The 19232-nt window shown below is 35.4% G+C and overlaps 1 protein-coding gene across 3 annotated transcripts in view; it reads right to left on the reverse strand.

Annotated features, from left to right (window-relative positions):
* The window catches only part of GABBR2 (gamma-aminobutyric acid type B receptor subunit 2), a 445208-nt gene that overhangs the window by 233758 nt on the left and 192218 nt on the right, over positions 1 to 19232 (reverse strand). For all 3 annotated transcript variants that reach the window (XM_061449004.1, XM_061449005.1, XM_061449006.1), the window contains 2 exons: positions 6459 to 6560; positions 246 to 311 (listed from right to left, as the gene is read on the reverse strand). In XM_061449004.1, coding sequence (XP_061304988.1) covers positions 246 to 311; positions 6459 to 6560 — 168 coding nt within the window. The remainder of the gene's footprint in view (positions 1 to 245; positions 312 to 6458; positions 6561 to 19232) is intronic.

Below are 19232 nucleotides of genomic sequence, written 5' to 3' on the forward strand. Positions count from 1 at the left end.
TCATTCCACTACAGGAAAAATATAGGAAGCTGCTAACCATACAGTCAACACCTAAATCAAGCTGAAGTCAAGTACAAAGTATTTTATTGAAAGAGAAATGGAGCTAAGCATATGTAACCTCTCTTTAGAATATAAACCTTGGCTGAGCTGAACCACATGAAGATATTTTTGTGCTCAAATTATTTTTTTTTATTCAAACGTAACATATTCTTTATTGTGATATGAAATGGAATATATTTACTTACACAGCAGAAAACTTTCACAGCCATTTCCTCATCGAATTGGCCAAGGATTATTCGAACATCGTTACCCTGCAGATTGAATAAAATACGTGGCAGTTAAATACAGTCACAGACTTTCTAGAAACCACTTCAGTTGGCCATTCAAATTGTGCAGAGAATTTGCACAAAATACAGCTGCAGACAGCAAAATTAGTTCAGAACTATTCCATTTTCTACAAGTTCAAGAACTTAAAATGCTTTAAGAGAGCAACTGAGGTGTTTGAAGAAAAGGATTAAGCAATAGCACTAATGAGAATAAAACTTCTATGTTTAACTTGTCAAATATTACTATTCAATAACACTAAAGTGACAAATATTCATATGATCAGTTTTAAAATTTCCCTAATTTCTTTTAAAACTTTGCATATTAAAACCATCTGAAAATATATGCTTTTCATTGCTTACATGAACTAGTAATGTAAAGTTGTGAGACGGGAGATTTGAGATAAAATGCTTTGGTATTATGCCTGCTTTAGTAATTTTAAAGGTTTTAATCATACCACATCTTCTCTGCAGTCACTATAACACGTTGTCAATCCCTCCCCTCCTCCTCCCTCCCACCTCCACACATTAAAAAAAAATTATCACACTTTAAGAATCTATGACTGAAGTCAAAAGAGATCATTTTACTTTCATACTGAGAAACATACTTAGAAAATATTCCTAAATTCAGGAGCATATACAGAAAAATATTACTTCAGGAGCTGGGCTAGCCTTTTTCTCATGTGAAAAATTGCTGCTAACATCTATAAAACACAGAACAGATAGCATTTTATGACTTAATATTACCTTTTATTTCACACAATAGCCAAGTTCTCAGATAAAGGTTGAGCAAATCTAAGTTTTCATTTCTTTAATGAAACACTTGGTTAGAACTACTAATAGCTCTTTCCCTCTCCAAGGAAAAGGGAAACATATGGTTCAGTGTGAATTTTGATGTTGAAAAACATTTTAATTTTAATTAAATCAATTTATCAAATATTTTAAGTTTAGATAATTTCAATGTTTTGGGGTTATTTTCTCCTGCTTAGCAGAAAATAGTATGATGGACATTGCAAAAAGATACTAGAATTGTTCTGCAATTAAATGCATGATATTAGTATCATTTTTAGCATGGTTAAATTTGAAAAGAACATAATATGCTTTGCTTCCTTTTCTTTATTTTTATATTTAGCCACAGATTTGTAGAGTAATGTAAATCTTACATAAACTGCTTAGATTCATTTTAATAAATTGAACAAGGTCACACAAAACTAAAAAAATTACACAGATTTGTCCCTCTAGAGGAAGCCACGAGGATGATCAGAGGGCTGGAGCACCTCTCCTGTGAAGACAGGTTGTGAGAGTTGAGGTTGTGCAGCCTGGAGAAGGTTCCAGGGAGAACTTAGAGCAGCCTTCCCATACCTAAAGGGGGACTATAAGAAAGCTGGAGAAGGACTTTGCACAAGGGCAGGCAGTGATAAGACAAGACAGAATGGCTTTAAGCTCAAATAGGGTAGGTTTAGATTAGGTATGAGGAAGAACTTTACTGTGAGTGTGGTGAGACACTGGCACAGATTGCCCAGAGAAGCTGTGGCTGCCCCATCCCTGGCAGTGTTCAAGGCCAGGCTGGATGGGGCTTTGAGCAACCTGGTCTAGTGGAAGGTGTCCCTGTCTGTGGCAGGGGGGTTGGAACTGGATGGTCTTTAAAGTCCCTTCCAACCCAAACCAGTCTATGATTCTATGAAACTGCAGCAATTGTATTACAGCTTTTGTAAGGATGATAAAAAGATTTAGGAATTATTTAGTGAGAAATACCTCATCAATTACTTCTATTTTTCACATTCGAAAGTTAATTTTGGTCACTTTTGGAACTCCAACTCTGAATCTCTTGATCTCTCTGAACATAAAAATGCAGTTTCAATATTTGAAAAAATGAGTAGGAAATTTTGGTTAAAAGTAAAGGACACAGCACCTAATTACAATTGAATAAATTACTTTTCATTTTATAACATGATGAGGACCAATTTTAGAAAAACAGGAGATGTGCATCCTCATCGATTATGAGTGCTGGAGACTGTAGGCAGGGTGTTAGTGAACAACCCAACAGTTCATGTTCAGTAACACTGCCCACTGGCTGTTCAACAACCTCCATACTGAAATCACAATGCCTGTGGTGTGTGGTTCCATGCCTTAAGACACTGTTTCTACCTGATTATCACATAAATCACAGTACAATTCCCATAGTGACTGTTCTGTTACTGTAAAGCTCTACAAGAACTTTACAGTTCATGCTATTTTTTTTTTTTTCACAGAAATATCCTATGACATTTCAACAGCCTTACTGTCTGCAAAGATTTTTTTTAGCAATATCATTGTGCAATTAGTTTGGCAATAGCACTCAGACTCAAATTTTGCACATTCAGCCACATGAGTATGTGGCTCTAAATTCCTCTAGAATTCATGCAAGAATTCACTGCATTCATGCAAGCAAACAGACACACAACAAACTCTTCATGAAAATGTTTTTTACGCAAGGCATAACAGACTATCCATTTTAATACTGACAGTCAATCCTATTTTCCGACATATTCTGCTCTTATTCAGGCACCCAAGCAAATGGGTATATTTGCTGATTTGTTCACTTGTCAGCAAATCCCAGTTCTGAATAACTGACCATCTCAATATCCGACTAAGGATTTCAGGGAAGACGGATTTTCTGTCAGGCAGGAATCTCCACTTTCAGTGTGGGCTGAGCTTCAAATGCCAGAGCAGAAAATCTGCAAAGTGTGTGAACCAGTTCTGAAACAAGTTCTCAAGAATCCCTGCTGCTCAACTAGAAAGGTTTACAATCCAAATGCAAAGATCAGCTATGGCTCTAGAACTAGATGATCCATGATATTGTGTCATCCTTGGAATGTATGATCAAGCCAGAATGTTATATCCAAATGTTTGGGTTTTCTTTGCTTAAACTTAATGAGTTTCCATGTTAATAGATAAATTAATGGTTTTGAATTACTCAGTACAGTAAGGAAGACATTAAGATGTCTGTGCTCACTAAAAGATTTGGATGATATCCCACCACAAACTGACTGAACAAGATCAAAATACATGTTCTTCCTCTGTGCAATGACACACTTCTCGGCAAGCCTTTTTCTCTTCAACTCTCCTTCTTGCATGCCCTTACACATTTTTGCAAATTTGTTGCTGAAGAAATGTATAGGAAGTGGTAGATAAGCTTATATTCATTTGATGCTAGGCTTGGGTCTGCTGGCTCCATCCTGCATAAGAGACTCTGGAGATCCAAATTCAGGCAACAGGACATAGCTCAAATCTCTAAAAGAGATTTTATCCTGATGGGTAAAGAAATCTGTACTGAAGTTTACCAGAGCTGGGTATATGTCAGCACTTGCAGAACAGGATATTATGTCCACTTGATAGTCTCATACAAAGAGATACATCAGACATTTACTGAAGCATGATATTTGCCCCCTTCAGTCAAACTGTTAACTGACAATCAATCACTATGATTTCCTTGCAAGGCTATGCTATTCCTTTACATCAGCCTTCATAGGACTGATGCAAGTTAACACAGTGTAACTCTCCTGTAAGGATCAAAGAAGCCACCCACTGGACTCCAGCAAGCATCAAGTACTCTTTGTTTCTCACAAGTTGTAAATTCCTTGCATGAAGCTAAAGCATATTTGACAGGAGACATTTGAAACTAGGCAGGTGATCTATGAGATGATTAAAAATATTCTAGGGGGAATGCAACTCCCAAAACCACACTTATATAAAAAGACCAATGTTTAGACCATTTGCCAGATGGTGAGCTGTCATATTTACTCTTCTCAAAGATCAGAGTAACAATATCATCATTTAAGTTTTGCCCCTCAGTAAGCAATACATATGTTCCCACATGGACTAAAGTTCAAACAAGAAAATGAAGAACAGTTACCTTTCATTTACCCACAGCTGTGGCAGACTCTCCATAAAAACATATTTTATAAATAAAGGCTATAGCAGAATCTCAAAAATGAATGAATCTCTTGCTCCCTTCTTTCTTTCATGTAGGTGAGGATATTATTCACCCACCAAAGTGCCTTTGGCATTACTGACAGCTGAGTAGTATAAATCCTGAAGACAGTGAGGATCAAGACATCTAAGATGTTCCACTGAGGGATGAAGAACAACTTGTCTCCTCCACTGTCATTTCCAACAGCCTCGGATATGAGGCATTCTTTAGCCTTTTCAGAGTTTTTGAGAGATGCACATTATGCAGGAATAGGCAGCTATTTTATTTTTTTTCCTGGCCTGCAGAGCTTCCCTTCTGTGATTGGATTTTAATCTGTCTCATTTCTAATGAATAACACCACAATGTTGTACTACACAGCTTTCCAGAGAACGATTGCTACAATATCTCATCTGCCAAGAAAAGTCAATGTCTTGGCAGGCTCTTTATGAAATATCTAAATTGAACAGCTCGGATGCTCTGTCTTATTCTCTACCATGTATTTGACAGCCAAGATGTTATCAATAAATCTACTTAATGCTGGGTAACTTAGTCAATAGAGATATCCACATGTTCTGCCTTGTGAATGCCTGGATGTCCATCTGAAGAACTACAGACGAGCCTCTGACGTCAGCTATGGAATCACTGGTGGTGAAGGTGAACTAGAGGATATCAGCTCCCCTATCGTAACGTGCTGGCAAAACTTGCTGATGCCTGTTAGTGTGCATGGCACCCACTTAGGCTGAGTCCACATCCAAACCTGTTCATGGCCCAAAATTTTAAACTTTAATTAACTTGATTGTTAGAATGAGAGATCAGGTTTGATCAGAATCCAAAACACCTATTGTATTGGGGAAATCAGATGGAAACTGTTTCATTGAATTGGAATTCATATATTGCTTTTTTTTTTTTTGTGTCCTATGGGCAAGATATAAGAAAATTGGAAGCAAAAGTGTTACTGCTCATAGAAGTTGCCTGTGCATGCTTAGAATTTTTTAGACATTTAACTTGATGTACAAATACATATCTTCCAACATTGTTTTCTCTGAACACAAAAATGAGTTTTAAAGATATCCTTAAGCCTAAATGTTCTTTCCAGCTGTGACTCAAAGAGGCTGGATTCGATGCAGCAAAAAGTAAGATGTTGCTGGGAAAAAATATAAAACGTGTTTCTGGCAGATCATACCAGATATTTCCATTTTGCAATGCATAACCATTAATTCATCAAAGTGTGTTATAAAAATAAAAGATATTTTATGTCCATGTGAATCACAAGTACAGTAAGCAGATACCAGTTTACTATATTAGGTTAACATCTTTAAAAAGGGAACGAACATTTTTAGAATTGGATAGCTAAGTTGTGCCTGATGTGTGCTAAGGATTAGTAACCTTATATTCGTATCAAGAATAAACTGTTGTCCTGATAGTTGCTTATTCATTGTTGTAGTAATTTGCTTTGAAGAAAAAATCAAGAGATAACTTTAATACATTGTTTGTTAGTCTTCTCATCTTCCCTATAAAACAGTGTGTTGTTGACATACAGAAAGGCTAGAATCAAAGTGCTTCTTCATTTTTTCATGTTTATAAGTAGTTTAAGATTCATATCTCCTATGTTTAGTTTATTGTTGGTTGCATTGCTTGGTAATGCTAAAATATAGTTTTAATTTTATGAGATGCCAGGAACCTAATAGATCATTATAATAAGAAAAGGAAGGTAGATTATTCTGCTATCAATTTTTTTTTTTCTGTTATGATTCATATGAAATAATGCAGATGATATAAGAAAGGAATTCAATCTAAAATGTGTAAGGAAGCTAATGGAAAGATGCTCAATGCTTTTGCTATGTGATAGTTTACCTTAAAAGGGTTCTGGTTCCAAGCCTCAAGAGCTTTTACATGTATATCACTAAGATTGGTGCAATAGGTTCAATCATTAAGCCAGCAACAACTTTCTCTACTTAGTGTCCCTATCAGGAACTATAAAAATATTTGTCATATTCATTGATTTAAACAGGACTAGGTTCTCAAAAAGCCTTTGTTTGACCTTATTATGCAATGGAATTTAGCAGGATATCATTTTTGAGCAAATTTTATTTCATTAGCATTCTTCATAGGAAAAAAAAGAAAAAAAAATCAAATGCATTGATATAATAATCACTTTATCTTTGTCAAACAGCAACACATACCTTAAGCTTCTTTACACTTGTGCAAGGATCATTGGAGAAACTCTCTGTATCTGAAATCTCAATGTCTTCACCGTACAGGACACCAGTCAGATCATTCCTCACCTGTCAGAAGTTGAGAAAAAGGCAAACTAGTGAACTGAGACTCAGGGAGGAGGAAGCAGATGGACTAAATTTATCACTTTAATGGACAAGAAATGACCTCAACGGTGGCATAAGCATACACATCTTTTTTTCCATTTCACCTAAAATCTGATCAAGGCACTGGTCTTCTATGACCATAATCAGCTGTCAATGGGTGTATTATGTAACGAGCTTTGATTTTTGTGATGAAAAGTTCACAGCAAGGTCCTTCTTTGTATCACTGGGGTGGACAATTCTTGTGTATTTCTAGTGCTGTTAAGACCAATAGCTTTCTTGTAGCCAAAGCAATGTTTGAGACTCTATAAAGGGAAAAGACTCATTAAGGAAGCTCTTGCATATTCTTACTGCTGAGTACTGATTTTAAAACACTGTCAGCTGGTCCTAGCATGAATCAGCAGAATTTATCTTACATCTGTTAGGGATTACTAAAGCTTAATGAACATCTCTGTATTCTCACCCTTTCTCACAGCATGCGTCTTATCACAGGGTAGTGAATGGTATGGTTTGCTTAAAGGTGACATATGTAACCATGTACCAGCAGATTTTCTCTGTTTTTTGTTTTTGTGTTAGTAGCAAGACTATGTCCTCTTTGAGCTGCCTAATAGCACAAAGATACTAGATAACATACAAACCAATGTGTTTTAAAGATTCAGAGTTTTTTTCCATAACTACTCTAAGGTTTTGTGTCTTAAACATTGCTGGCTTTCCTCCAGTCACATGACTGCAAAAACAGAGTTTTACATCACTGTTCCTAATAAATGAGCAAAAATAATTTTAGCTGTATATAACATGGTTGCAGACAACAGAAATCATTTTAACTGTATATAATATGGTTACAGACTGAACAGAGTGGCACTCCAATTTTAATTTAATAGAATTACAATCACATTCATTGTACTGTGTTTTTTATGTGTTATATCAGAAGTAGGGGCAGCAAATCATAGCATAAAACAGGTATCCTGAAATGCAAACACAGAAAATACAATACTGGGAAGAGAAAGATATGTGATACTAAACGGGAAAATTTAGAAGTCTATAAATCATATGCAGATACTTTCCAATAACCTTCTGTGTGGACTGTTGGAATTACATATTTTAAATGTCCCTACTAACTCTCCTTTTGCTTGACCTCCTTTGAGAGAGAAGCACAGTCCATTCAAACCAATCTAAAAATATTTGTTATGCTGTGACATAGTGAAATAAAGAAGAGGAAGTGATCTGTCTTTCAGGAGTAGGAACATCTTAATTTGATTTGAAATAACAGTAAAGTTTATATAACGAGACGGCATTTTATCCATGCAAAAGGTCCAGCTATTGCGAAATTTCTTCTGCTTAAAGTCTATCACGCTCCTGCCTAAGTATAGAGTAAAAACAAGCTGATGCAATGAGATATGAAAGGTCACAGGTGAGATTTCTGTGTTCTGTTGGCAGCTTTACTTTCAAGACAAACCCACCTCTTCATTAATCGTTCAGCCTTTCGTTAATGTATGTTTGTGAGCATCCTCCTAATCTATGCATGTCAGTGGTTCTGTTGGGTGATTTCATGCAACTAACTTTTTCTTTTTTGGTATGCTGCTTAATGTTTTAAATAGCAACAGAGCCTTTTGTAAAAAAAAAGAGGAACACTAAAACTATCTTTGTGCTTTTGCAAATTTCTTCAAGACAGGAAGGATAATCTGGCTCCTGCAATACAGTAATTTCACTACTTGATTCTCAAAGACCATTCTACCTTTTTGCTGTTCCCTTTAAGTTGTTTCTACCAAGTTTCTGGGTTGACCAATGAAGTATGTCCTGAAGATTATTACTACACTGGTTGCCCTAATTACTTCTTTCATGGCCTCTTTTAGGCATGCTTTAAAACTACTAATACATATTTTTATATTATAACCTTTTACAATGATTAAATCAATTGGATATATAGATATTTTTTAAATTAAAAAATATTTTATTTTAAAGAAGCAACAGTCAATGTTCAGTTCATCAATATTTTAGTTATATCCATAACTTTTGTGATGTTATAATCAGCTTTTAAGTTTATTTTGTAAAAATATATTCACTGACAAAAAATGATCAGTAGTGACTCCTTTTTTTCAGTATACTAGTAAAATGAACGATTGATATTTTAGCTCCAGCAATGCCATTAACTGCTCCTTATGATACAGGTCTTGATACAAAGAAAAATTGCTTTTCTGAAAGAAAAAAACCCACACAAATAAAAACATCAGTGATAATAAAATAAAAAAGAACTCTCTTGATCATAGTTTAGCTAATGTCCAAAATCCTTCTATCTAATATGAAAAGTCACTTGGAAAAAATACAATTTTCCTTAGCTAATGGAACCGTACTTTCCAAAGGCCTACAGCTTATCATAGGCTTCTACCCAAACCTGTCCTACTTTCTTCTGTAAAACAAGAAATCTTCTAGTTGCATGGGTTTTTTTCTGATATTGTCTTGATTTTCTTTTTCTGGAGACATTTGTAGTCCTTATTTTAATCTCAGAGAGATTAGATTAACATTACTCAGCTGATCTGAGTAGAAAACAGCTGATTCACCAGTGCTATTTAGTCAAATTAGACTATTAACATGAGAAAACTGATAAAAATATACATTAAGTGTTATTAAAATAGACTAACACTTAGAGATAGGCTTCAGTGGAGGGTACAAGGCTGACTCTTGATTATAAAAATTACACTTCAGACTGTCTACTGACTTGCTGTGGTTCCTTCCTTTTAGAACTTGTTCACAAACTCTGCAACTGAGGTATTCAATTGCAATGATTTATTTTCTGATAAATTATGTGATTTTTTTTCTAAGCAACACTTATTTAAATACTTAAAAACTACCAAAACATTTCTTTGACACCTTCATGCCCCATCTGCTAGAAGCCCAATGCTTTGCAGCTTTCAGAGCTCTTATTTTCATTGGACTACTGATTAACCTCCCAAAGGACACGCCTTATTAGATTTGGTGCCAGAGAATTTGGCAAACCTTTTCCTCCACTGTCACAGTCAGATCCTGAATGCTTTCCAGATTGCATCTGTTGTGGAGATTTTGTCAATAGAAAGGTGTTTCTTTCCCATTATCACAAGAAGATATTAGGAGATTTATAAGAATTTACAAAGTTTGTATTGTTTTTCCAGATAACAATGTTTTCCCTTTCAATTCTATGACCACTAGTCTAACACATCTCATCTTGTGCCTGGTGGTGGGGTATTTTCACTGGGGCTATTCAAATATTTTCTTCTTATTTCCATACTTTCTTTCACCATTCTCAGGTTCTTTACTTTCTTTCTAAATAATCTAAATACCTCCCAGGATTTAAACTCGTGTTTTTCTTCCTACAGAAGCTCTTCACTTCTTTCAAATAAATTTAACTACAGAATCTTCTGATTTGGGTCTAATGCCTCACCTCCAGTTCTAGAAAATGTTGAGGAGCGGCATAGTCTGGATGCTCCCTAAGTAAGAGGGACACAAATGCAATAACACAGCTCCTGGACTAGGGACCTCATCAGCCAGCATCCCAGAGAGGGAAGCAGGACAGGCTTGGAGAAAACAGTTTCAGCCATGAGGTTATATCTCCAGATAAATTTACGGCAATAAGGCAGGTGCAGGGTGGAGCTGGGAAGCCCATCCATGCGTCTGGGACACGATTTTGTCTGGTGAGAATATTCAGGGTCAGACAGAGTCCCATGATTGCTGAGCATGTCTGTACCAACCAGAAAGGCCTGAGAACAAGCCAAGAAATGAGTCCAAACCAACACAGTCTGTGCCAGGCACAGCTGTGATGGAAAGGGAGAGAGAGACCAGGAGTCCTGCAGCATCACTAGGGCAGGGACTGATAGCACCAGGCTGAGCTGAAACAAGGTCCTGGGTCTAGGAAGGGGAAGCCTCAGGGGGCTGGCGAGGGGCAGAAAGGTGAGAGCTCTGACACTGAATTTTGTTGTTGGCATGTTTTTTACTTCCTATATGATCTCTGTATGATGATCCTCTGCATACTATATATATATGGTGCCCTACCTTACAGGGGTACAAAAAATGCACACAGTGATTTTGGTTTAGGTCAACAGATACTGCTCACTTCAGTGGGATTATTAGTGAAAGCACCAGCTCTCCAGTAGCAAATATCTAGCATCTATTTGACCACAGTATCTTCTTTTTATCAAGCCCATTTTATACCTTTTCCCCAAGAATATAGTAAAGAAAAGTGATATTCCTGGTGAGTTGATCATCTAATGATGATAGTGGATTCAGGGGTCTCCACCAATCAGTGGTTCAAACAAGGTTTCAGCTTATACCTTTAAAGGCACAGTTCATTCATTTAATCGTAACTCTGCCAGTTACAAAATGAATGTAACAACTTCCAGATTAATCATACTACTTTGCTTTTAACAGATATTTCTGATGACCTTTTGGTTAACTAAAGCTGCATGTAAATACTGCAAGCTAAATCCTTGTTGTTCAGAGCAGTCTGATCCTACCAGATGTTGATTATAAGAGACTCCTAATGAATGAGAACTGTTGAGACCAGATGGATTTTACAGTCAGGTATTTTACTAAGATTTCCTGCAGCTGAGATTTATACTGTGTACTTTAAAATGTTGCTCTGTAGGAGTTTCAGTACACAGATATAAACATTATGTGTACAAAATAAATTTATTAATTATCAGAAAAATTATTTCCTCATTTCATAGACAAAATGTAAATTGTGAGTAATTGCAAAGGGCAGATTATAATTTCTGGGATTAGTAAAAATACAGAGATCTCACCATTACAATACATTATAAGCATACATAACTATCCTTGTTTTCATTCCAATGAAACAAACACATTATATTTAGAGGCTTAGAAACACTGAGTGAAACTTATTTTCAAGAAATATCTGGAGAAGAGAAATTTTGTAATACTGCACCACACTGATGTTCGTCATTGCCTTTAGATATAGAAGAAAATTGAGGTATATTTTCATTGATATACACATCATTTTGGTTTACAAAAGTGAAAGAGGAACACAAATCTTATTTTAAGCAGAGAAACAACACAAAATATAAATTGTGGATAAACCAAAAGAAAACAGTGAGATATTATTTAGGTATTATGAAAGAGTTCCATTTATAGGAAAACTAAAAACCTAAATATACCTTATTGCATAAAGGAGAAATAAAATCAAGATGAATTGGGTTTCTTTTTTTGTTCCAAATAAATCAGATTTTTTTTTTTTTTTAAATGACATATTGTCTGCAGTTTTCAAGGTGAGAGGAAGGAAAGAAGGAAATCTGGGATATTGGGACTTTTACTTGGGAAAACTGTCAGTACCAGTTTTCAAGAAAAATATGACTTTTTTCTTCATTGAAGTAGAACTCCAGCAAATGGATCTAATATGGAAACAAATAACAATATAACTCCTGCCTGCAAAAAGTGTCCAAGTGGTTCAGACTGACTATTTTTGACCAGAGTGATATTACTACTACTAACAATAATAAAAAAATAGGATATTGCATTATTTTATATATGTATATATATAAAACTACATCTTCCAGTTAAGAAATACTAATTTTCCTCATTTCTGCCTGGAATGTCAATGCGGTAAATATGATTTCACATAAAACTTACGTATGCCTGACTACCACACAGATCATACCCCTTTAAACACAAACCTTTGCAAAGTTATATACAAAATTTTCCCCCATATTCTCTACAGTAGAAAAATTTCCTTCTGTGCTTTTTGGTCTCGGAAGTTAAATGTAATCATGAAATCTGATGTTAACTATAGTTGTAAGTAAGCAGAGTTAATAGGAATTTAGGGTTCTTATGGTACAGTGTTACCATAAGACATGGTAATGTTTATTACAGGTTGTTCAGGTGACTTACAGACTGCTTGAGTTAGAAGCCGATTTCTGTGCAACAAAAAGAGAAAAACAATCCATCTTACCAAGAGGTGGATCACTTGCTATCAGGTATTACAAGATGCCAGCATACTAGAGTAAGTAAAAAATTTAGCTAGAAAAAGAAACAGGGAGATCTGCACTATGACAATGTATGAACAGATTAAGTTCCACTTAATCTACAAGCACATTAAGGACCTGCACAACAGGGTCATCAGGACTTTGAGTAGTTTGAAGGCAAAATCTCTCTTCAGTAAGACTGAATCTTAAGAGTTAGAGATATCTGCTATCTTAGAGATAGGGCAGAGGGTCAGGAGGTTGTATACAACAGTAATTTTCATGCCAGGTATTATGGAAGTGAATATGGGGCATACCAGGAATATATCATTTAATAATCTGTAAACCAATGCCAGAAGTAAAAGTAATCAAGCAAGAATTCAAAATACTTGTTTATTAAATCAAGTAAACATAACAGGATTACTGAAAGTTGGTGCAAGTATTCAAGTAACTAGGAATGTTGAAATACTGAACACCTTTATCTTGGAGGGAATGCAGAGGCAGACAGGTGAAGGCACTCCATATTATTATGTGTGGAGTGTAATTATAGTATGTAAAATATAGAATGTATCTGGATCTTCTTAAAAATGCAATTTTACAAGGTTTAGAGTATGCATTTAGGAAAAAAATTACTTAGAGTGATAAAAAATCTAAAAACTGTGAAGTACTTGTTAGTATTTCTTATATATGCACAAGTTTCAAACATATCTATTACTCAGAAATAGTCCATTTGCTAAAACATTTTCTGAGCAGAATTCATTGAGAGGGATAATTCAAGCAAAGCAACATGAACAATAATTAAATCTTATTTAAGAAAATATTATCAGTGTCAAAAGAGCTATGATTTAAAAAGGAAATGTCTTTACGCAAAATCATAGCGTAGCATAGCAAATCCTTCTTGATTAAGCAGAATGAAAGCAACAGTAACATTTACACATTTACAGTCTCTCCATCCATGATGTATGAAATACTTTTTATTCCAACACTAACTAGGAAAGGTGTTACACCGATATTGCCAAAGTTAAGATAAATGAGAATTTCCAAAGAATGAGTCATCTCATCCATAAATAGATGTCTAAAACAGGTGAGATGAATTGCACCCTGAAAGTGTCTCTCTCTCTTTTCTCCATTAACTATAAATGGAGCTGAGGTGACTCTCGGATACCAACAGACAGTTGAACTGTAGCTGAATCCCAGGTCTCAAAATCTAACCCTGTCTCAAAATGGTATTCCAGTACTGGTAGCATCCGTTGAAACTTGGAAACCCCAAAGATCCCTTACCTTCATAAAATTTTCTCCGGAAAAGTTCAGAGAAGTGGGCCTACTTCCTTGCATTCTTTCTCAATCTGACCACCCAAACCCTGAGGGAGAACGAACAGGTTCTTCTACTCTTAGCTGGTAGAGAAAGTTTCTACAACCCATGGGTTTTGTTAAAAGTGTGGAAGTCTGCATCTATATTGGATTATTTCTGTCTGGGCCAAGTCTGAAGTTTCACCATGCACTCAAGTTGGTGTACTGAAGCTATAGTTATTTACTAATGGTTTAATTGCATCAGACTCAGGGGACTATGACAACATTTATAAAAACACCTCTGTATCCAGGAGTAAGTGTTGTTATTAACTGAAAACTATGAATACAAGTCTCAGTGGAAAGCTAAACAGAAAGAAACATTTACCTAATATGAAAATTGGATGACATTTGGATGAAGGGGATATTATAGAAAACATACCTGTGAGAATACAGACAATAAGAAATTATTACTATTTCAGTAATTCTCCAAAATAACAATCCACATTCCCCAAACTTCCTAAGTGTGCAAAGGTCAGCAATATCATGCTAAGATTTAATTCTGTTCTATGCTTGAACTATGGGAATAGTTATCCTTATTGCAATACACTGAGGTATTTGGGCTTTAGGCCAGTTAGAAGCAGAAAGACAGGTTTGCTTAAAAGTTGAGAACAGTTTAATAAATCATTTTATTAACTTACTCTCCACTTGGCAATGCACTGTTCCAAACAGTTTTGATTAGATCACCTTGTAAAAAAATCCCTTTGGTTTAAACTTCGTAAATGTAGTGGGTTTTGTTTTGTTTTTTTTTATTTCAGGCGGAAAGGGAAAACCAGACACCACTTCAGGGATATAAGATCATCACATGATATTGTTGCACTTAATGATAATGTCAATAAAAGAGATGAGAAAATTTTACCACATGAACCATGCTTCAGCCCCATGTTCCTTCCTTCTGGAAAAATACACAAGTTATGTTCTATGCTGCTGACCAAAATAGGTTCTGCTGTATTAGAGAACTAAATTAGATGCTAATTGAGTGATACTACTGAGCAGAGGCATGTAATCAGGAGATTTCAAAAAAATGTAGTTTTTCCTCTGTTTCTCCATTGCCTATCATTTACATTCAAATAACTTATTTCACTTGCACTGGTTCTTCTAAATTGTTCCATCATTTTCTGTTTTTTCATGGCTGGAATTTTGTAGTGCTTTGCACTGAGTGTAACTTTAATCCATTTGGAAACTAAAGTTAAATAAAACTAAATTGAAGGTACACGATAATGAAGTAGAAATGCATTTCTTACAGTGTTACATATTGAAATATCATACTAATATTTAATTTTCACTAAGAATTGAAAAAAATTTGGAGTCTTTAAAGTAGGAAGCATAACGTAATGATTAACTTTCCTCTGTTTATACACTTCATTGCTCACAAATACCATTCCTGTGATCACTGGGATTATTATCTGAGGAAATAACTGCTTTACAAAGCTGATGGCCCGGTTCTGCACATACAAACACTGCTGATCGTTCTGGTCAAAATGATCAGCACAGCTGTGTGACAGACACTTTCTTTCCTTTATTCATTTTTATAATTCAGAAAAATGAAATCATTTCACAAATGTTCCTGAAACATAATTTTCTTTTGCATCCTTTCTGTTTCTGGGACCCAGCAAATTAGCATCTTCCAAAGAAGTAGTGTAAATCTTCCTATTATTACTGGCACCAAGAGTCTGTACTCACCCGTACTGGAGGAACTGAGGAGTTACGAAACCATAAAGAACTGGGATACTGTCAGTGTTACAGAAAAATCACTTTCCCTCTCACTTTCAAGCCTACAAATCCATAAAACTGAAATTCAGTTTTAGAAGTGGCAGTCTTCACAATGGGAACCACACCCTTCCCTTCCGATCTCCTCACACTACTCTATATTTCAAATAATAAACATACTATCTTGCAGGCTAGCTGAAAGGCTACATAACCTGGGAAATATAGGGAAAAAAGATCTTCCCTAGATGCCCAACCAAGTTTTAGCTACAAAAAAAAAAAGAATCTGTAAATCCTAACTGGTGCCCAAGTCTGTTAACTTATCTGTTACTACATTCTGATCTATACATTTTACATTACTTTGTACAATGATCTGTAAAATTTCTGATAATACTTAATAAGTTAAATTTTATTGCCATTTGATGCTGGAAGAAGGTTCAAATGGCCAAACATACCTAATACTTGTTCTGTTTGTGGAATTATTATTCAGTGCAGTAACCTCTGACAAAGTGTTACTTTAGTATATACTATTGTGAATATTCAGAGAGCCTCCTCTGATGTTTATTCAAGTAAAACTGTTCACTATGTCTTTTGAAGACATCCTGTTTAAGAATTTAATGCTACAATTAAAATTTTTGTAGGATGCAGCTGGTGCAGCCTTTACCTGTATGAAAAATAAATCCCCTAAGAAGTATTTTCATCAGTTGCAAATAGGAAATTTTGAGACGGAACACTGTTTTAAGAATGAGTCCTTGATGACTTGACTCTACCGAACAGGCATACACATGAGTATGCTGTCGCACTTGAAACTACTATACTTCCTTGAAGATGGGTCTTAGATAAAAACATGGACTTCTTAAGAAAATGGAGCTGCTTACACATATACTAATACACCCTTAGTATTCCAATAGTCACCAAACAGATTCTACTGGCTAAAGATGAATCTCCTGTTCAAGACAGCACAAGAATGTGAAGGAAAATAATACACAAACAACAATTATTTTTAATAAAGGATATTCATATGTAAGATGTTCTATGCCAGAGCAAGCAGGCCGGGGGTGGGGGGAGGAAACGGGATGTTCCGGGAAACAAAAGAACAAAAGTATTAGGATCTATGCTCTTCATATAGGCTTAAAGCATACTGCAACAGAATGTTTGCCCTAAGCAAGAGCTGAAGATCCAGATACCATTATGATCTGGCTAAAGTAAAAGTAACCAGTATGACCCATGTCCTTCATTTTTCTTTTTGGAGCCATGAGTGCACACAACAATACCAATTGAGATTTAAAATAAATTAAGATTTTAAATATATACTTTTAAATAAATTCTGTGTATACCTTCAACAGCATTTTTCCTCTATCTCACCTGCAAATTAAAACCATGACTTTGTTGAATTGTGCAATAAAGAGTTGTTAAACACCTCGTTGAGGAAGAGACATTAACCTCAAGAACATTGAATCACTGATTTCTATGGAAACTATCCCTGCCGAAGGAAGTAGCAGACATGTAGGAGCTATATGGTGGCGATGCCCACCAGACTTTTGTCTACTGTTGCTACCCGATAAGGACAGCAGTGGCCTAAATCTGCCCTACTATTAATCCACCAATTATTACTCACTGCAGGAAACCTCACTTGAGTAAATGCTTCCTGAAGAAATATTTTGATTTTACTATTATGTTTCCAAAACAAAAAGAGGGCAAGCAATCCTAGAAAATGTTAGAAAGACATATGAAGTGGATCGCATGCAAAATTAATGATATCTAACATTTAGTTAAGCATGATAATATCACACATTGCTCAGGAAAAACGATAAAAAGAAAAATAAATCTGGCAAATTCAAGACTACTAGAAGATTCCCAGGTATATGACTTCATCTACTTAAAAGTATTTTGAAAAGGTGCCATGCACTTCACACAAAATCAAGTTGTTCTTTTCTGAAAAGCACAGTTGTTCCCTTGTCCCTTATATGTAGTAGCACATTGAAGTCCAAGGCTGCTTAAAGGAGTGAAAGTTGCTAAAAGTCTGCAACAGAAAAAATAGTTGATGTTTAAATAGCACTCTCTGGCAAAAGGTGAGATACAGTGGTTGCTGTCACCTGGGGAGAAGCAAGTTACAGGCTATTGGTTTTGCTTCTAATCTTTCCTTCTTTTGTCCCCTCCTTCGCTCTAGGAACTCATAATGGCACTGTCATCTATCACATTGCTGATTCACACAAAATCATCATGAGAGACATGACTGTCCTCTGCTGAAGGCTTTGGAAAGTAACCACTTCTGCTAAAAAAAAAATAAGTAATTTAAAAATGCGTAGAAGCCATAACCATGTTCTTTTTGGGTAAAGCAGGAATTTAGATAAGCAAGCTACTTAATAGCTCAGTTAACCCATGCTAGTTAATTAATACAATTAATATATGTTATGAAAACTTTAAATTACATTCACTTTTTAATCTAAGTAAAAATAAGGTAAAGCAAGAGAATGTAGTGGCTCTATTAGAGCATTTTCATCCTATTTTCTAAGACTCCTATATTGTTAAACATCCTTTCAGAGTTTGGGGATTATCCTTTAGTCCTCCAAGATTAAGGAAAATGCAGAAACTATATTTAATTTTTTTAATATTGAAGAAAACCTTGCAGCAGCATTTCCTGCAATGGCGTATGACTGTTATTTCACACTTTATTTACTTCAGAATCCTCAGAAGGATGCCATATGGTGGTGATAATTTACTGTACTTGAGCGTCTCAGTTTGATTCACATACTTCCTCCACCGAGACTTCAATTGTCAGCTGAAGCAATACTCCAGTTACCTGTGAAAGGTCCTTCTAGAACAGGAATTTTCCCCCAGCTCTTGCACATATCTTTTTGAACCCTTTAATACCTTTAATTGTTCTTGCTCTTTTCTCCTTTGGTAGACTTCTGTGTCTAATATCTTTTCCTGAAGCTTCTTAAATCACAGCAATTCTTGGTATATCTCATATCAAGTCCCTGATAAATGAATTTGGCATGTTATGTTATTCTAAATGGGATTCTGAATAGGCATTATGCTGCTTCTTGGCATCTTGTCTTAAGCAGCCTTACTGTGGTTTGCACTTGTTCTTACAACAGCACAGTTAAAAATACCATGGTGGCATTTTTTTCATTTCACTGGATTCACATTCTCTTTTCCTGCAGAGGAATCCTCCAGGGTCACATTAATATAAGCTATTTGGTTTAAGAAAGTACAGCAAATTTTATCCATGACTGAAAAATGATAAAAAAAACAGAAGCAGTTTATCATTACTGTCTGAGATGAAGTCCTTAATGCAGTGTGGAAACCAGAAGACGAAATCTTCTAGGTTACCTGAGAATTATTTGAAATATTTTATGCGACAAATTAAGCAAGCAGGTTCATTCATGTCTTTGGGCAAATTGTTGGCAACTTGACATGGTGAGAGTTATGACTGTTTCTTAAGAACAAATTGGCAACCATCTCCATGTGTGCTAACACTTTTTACTGTCACTGCCCTTTTCATTTTAACATTACAGATTGTGCCCAGAATTCACAGAACACCTGGAATCAGACTTTATCTTTCTGTGTGCCCACAAGAACTAACAACAATCTGGCAGGAAAAAAATTTTCTGTACCTTCATAAGCATACATAATG

The sequence above is a fragment of the Pezoporus flaviventris genome, unplaced genomic scaffold, assembly GCF_033815535.1.
Source record: "Pezoporus flaviventris isolate CSIRO_AGI_PZ_B2104156 unplaced genomic scaffold, CSIRO_AGI_Pfla_v1 ptg000007l, whole genome shotgun sequence".
Classification (NCBI taxonomy): Eukaryota; Metazoa; Chordata; class Aves; order Psittaciformes; family Psittacidae; genus Pezoporus; species Pezoporus flaviventris.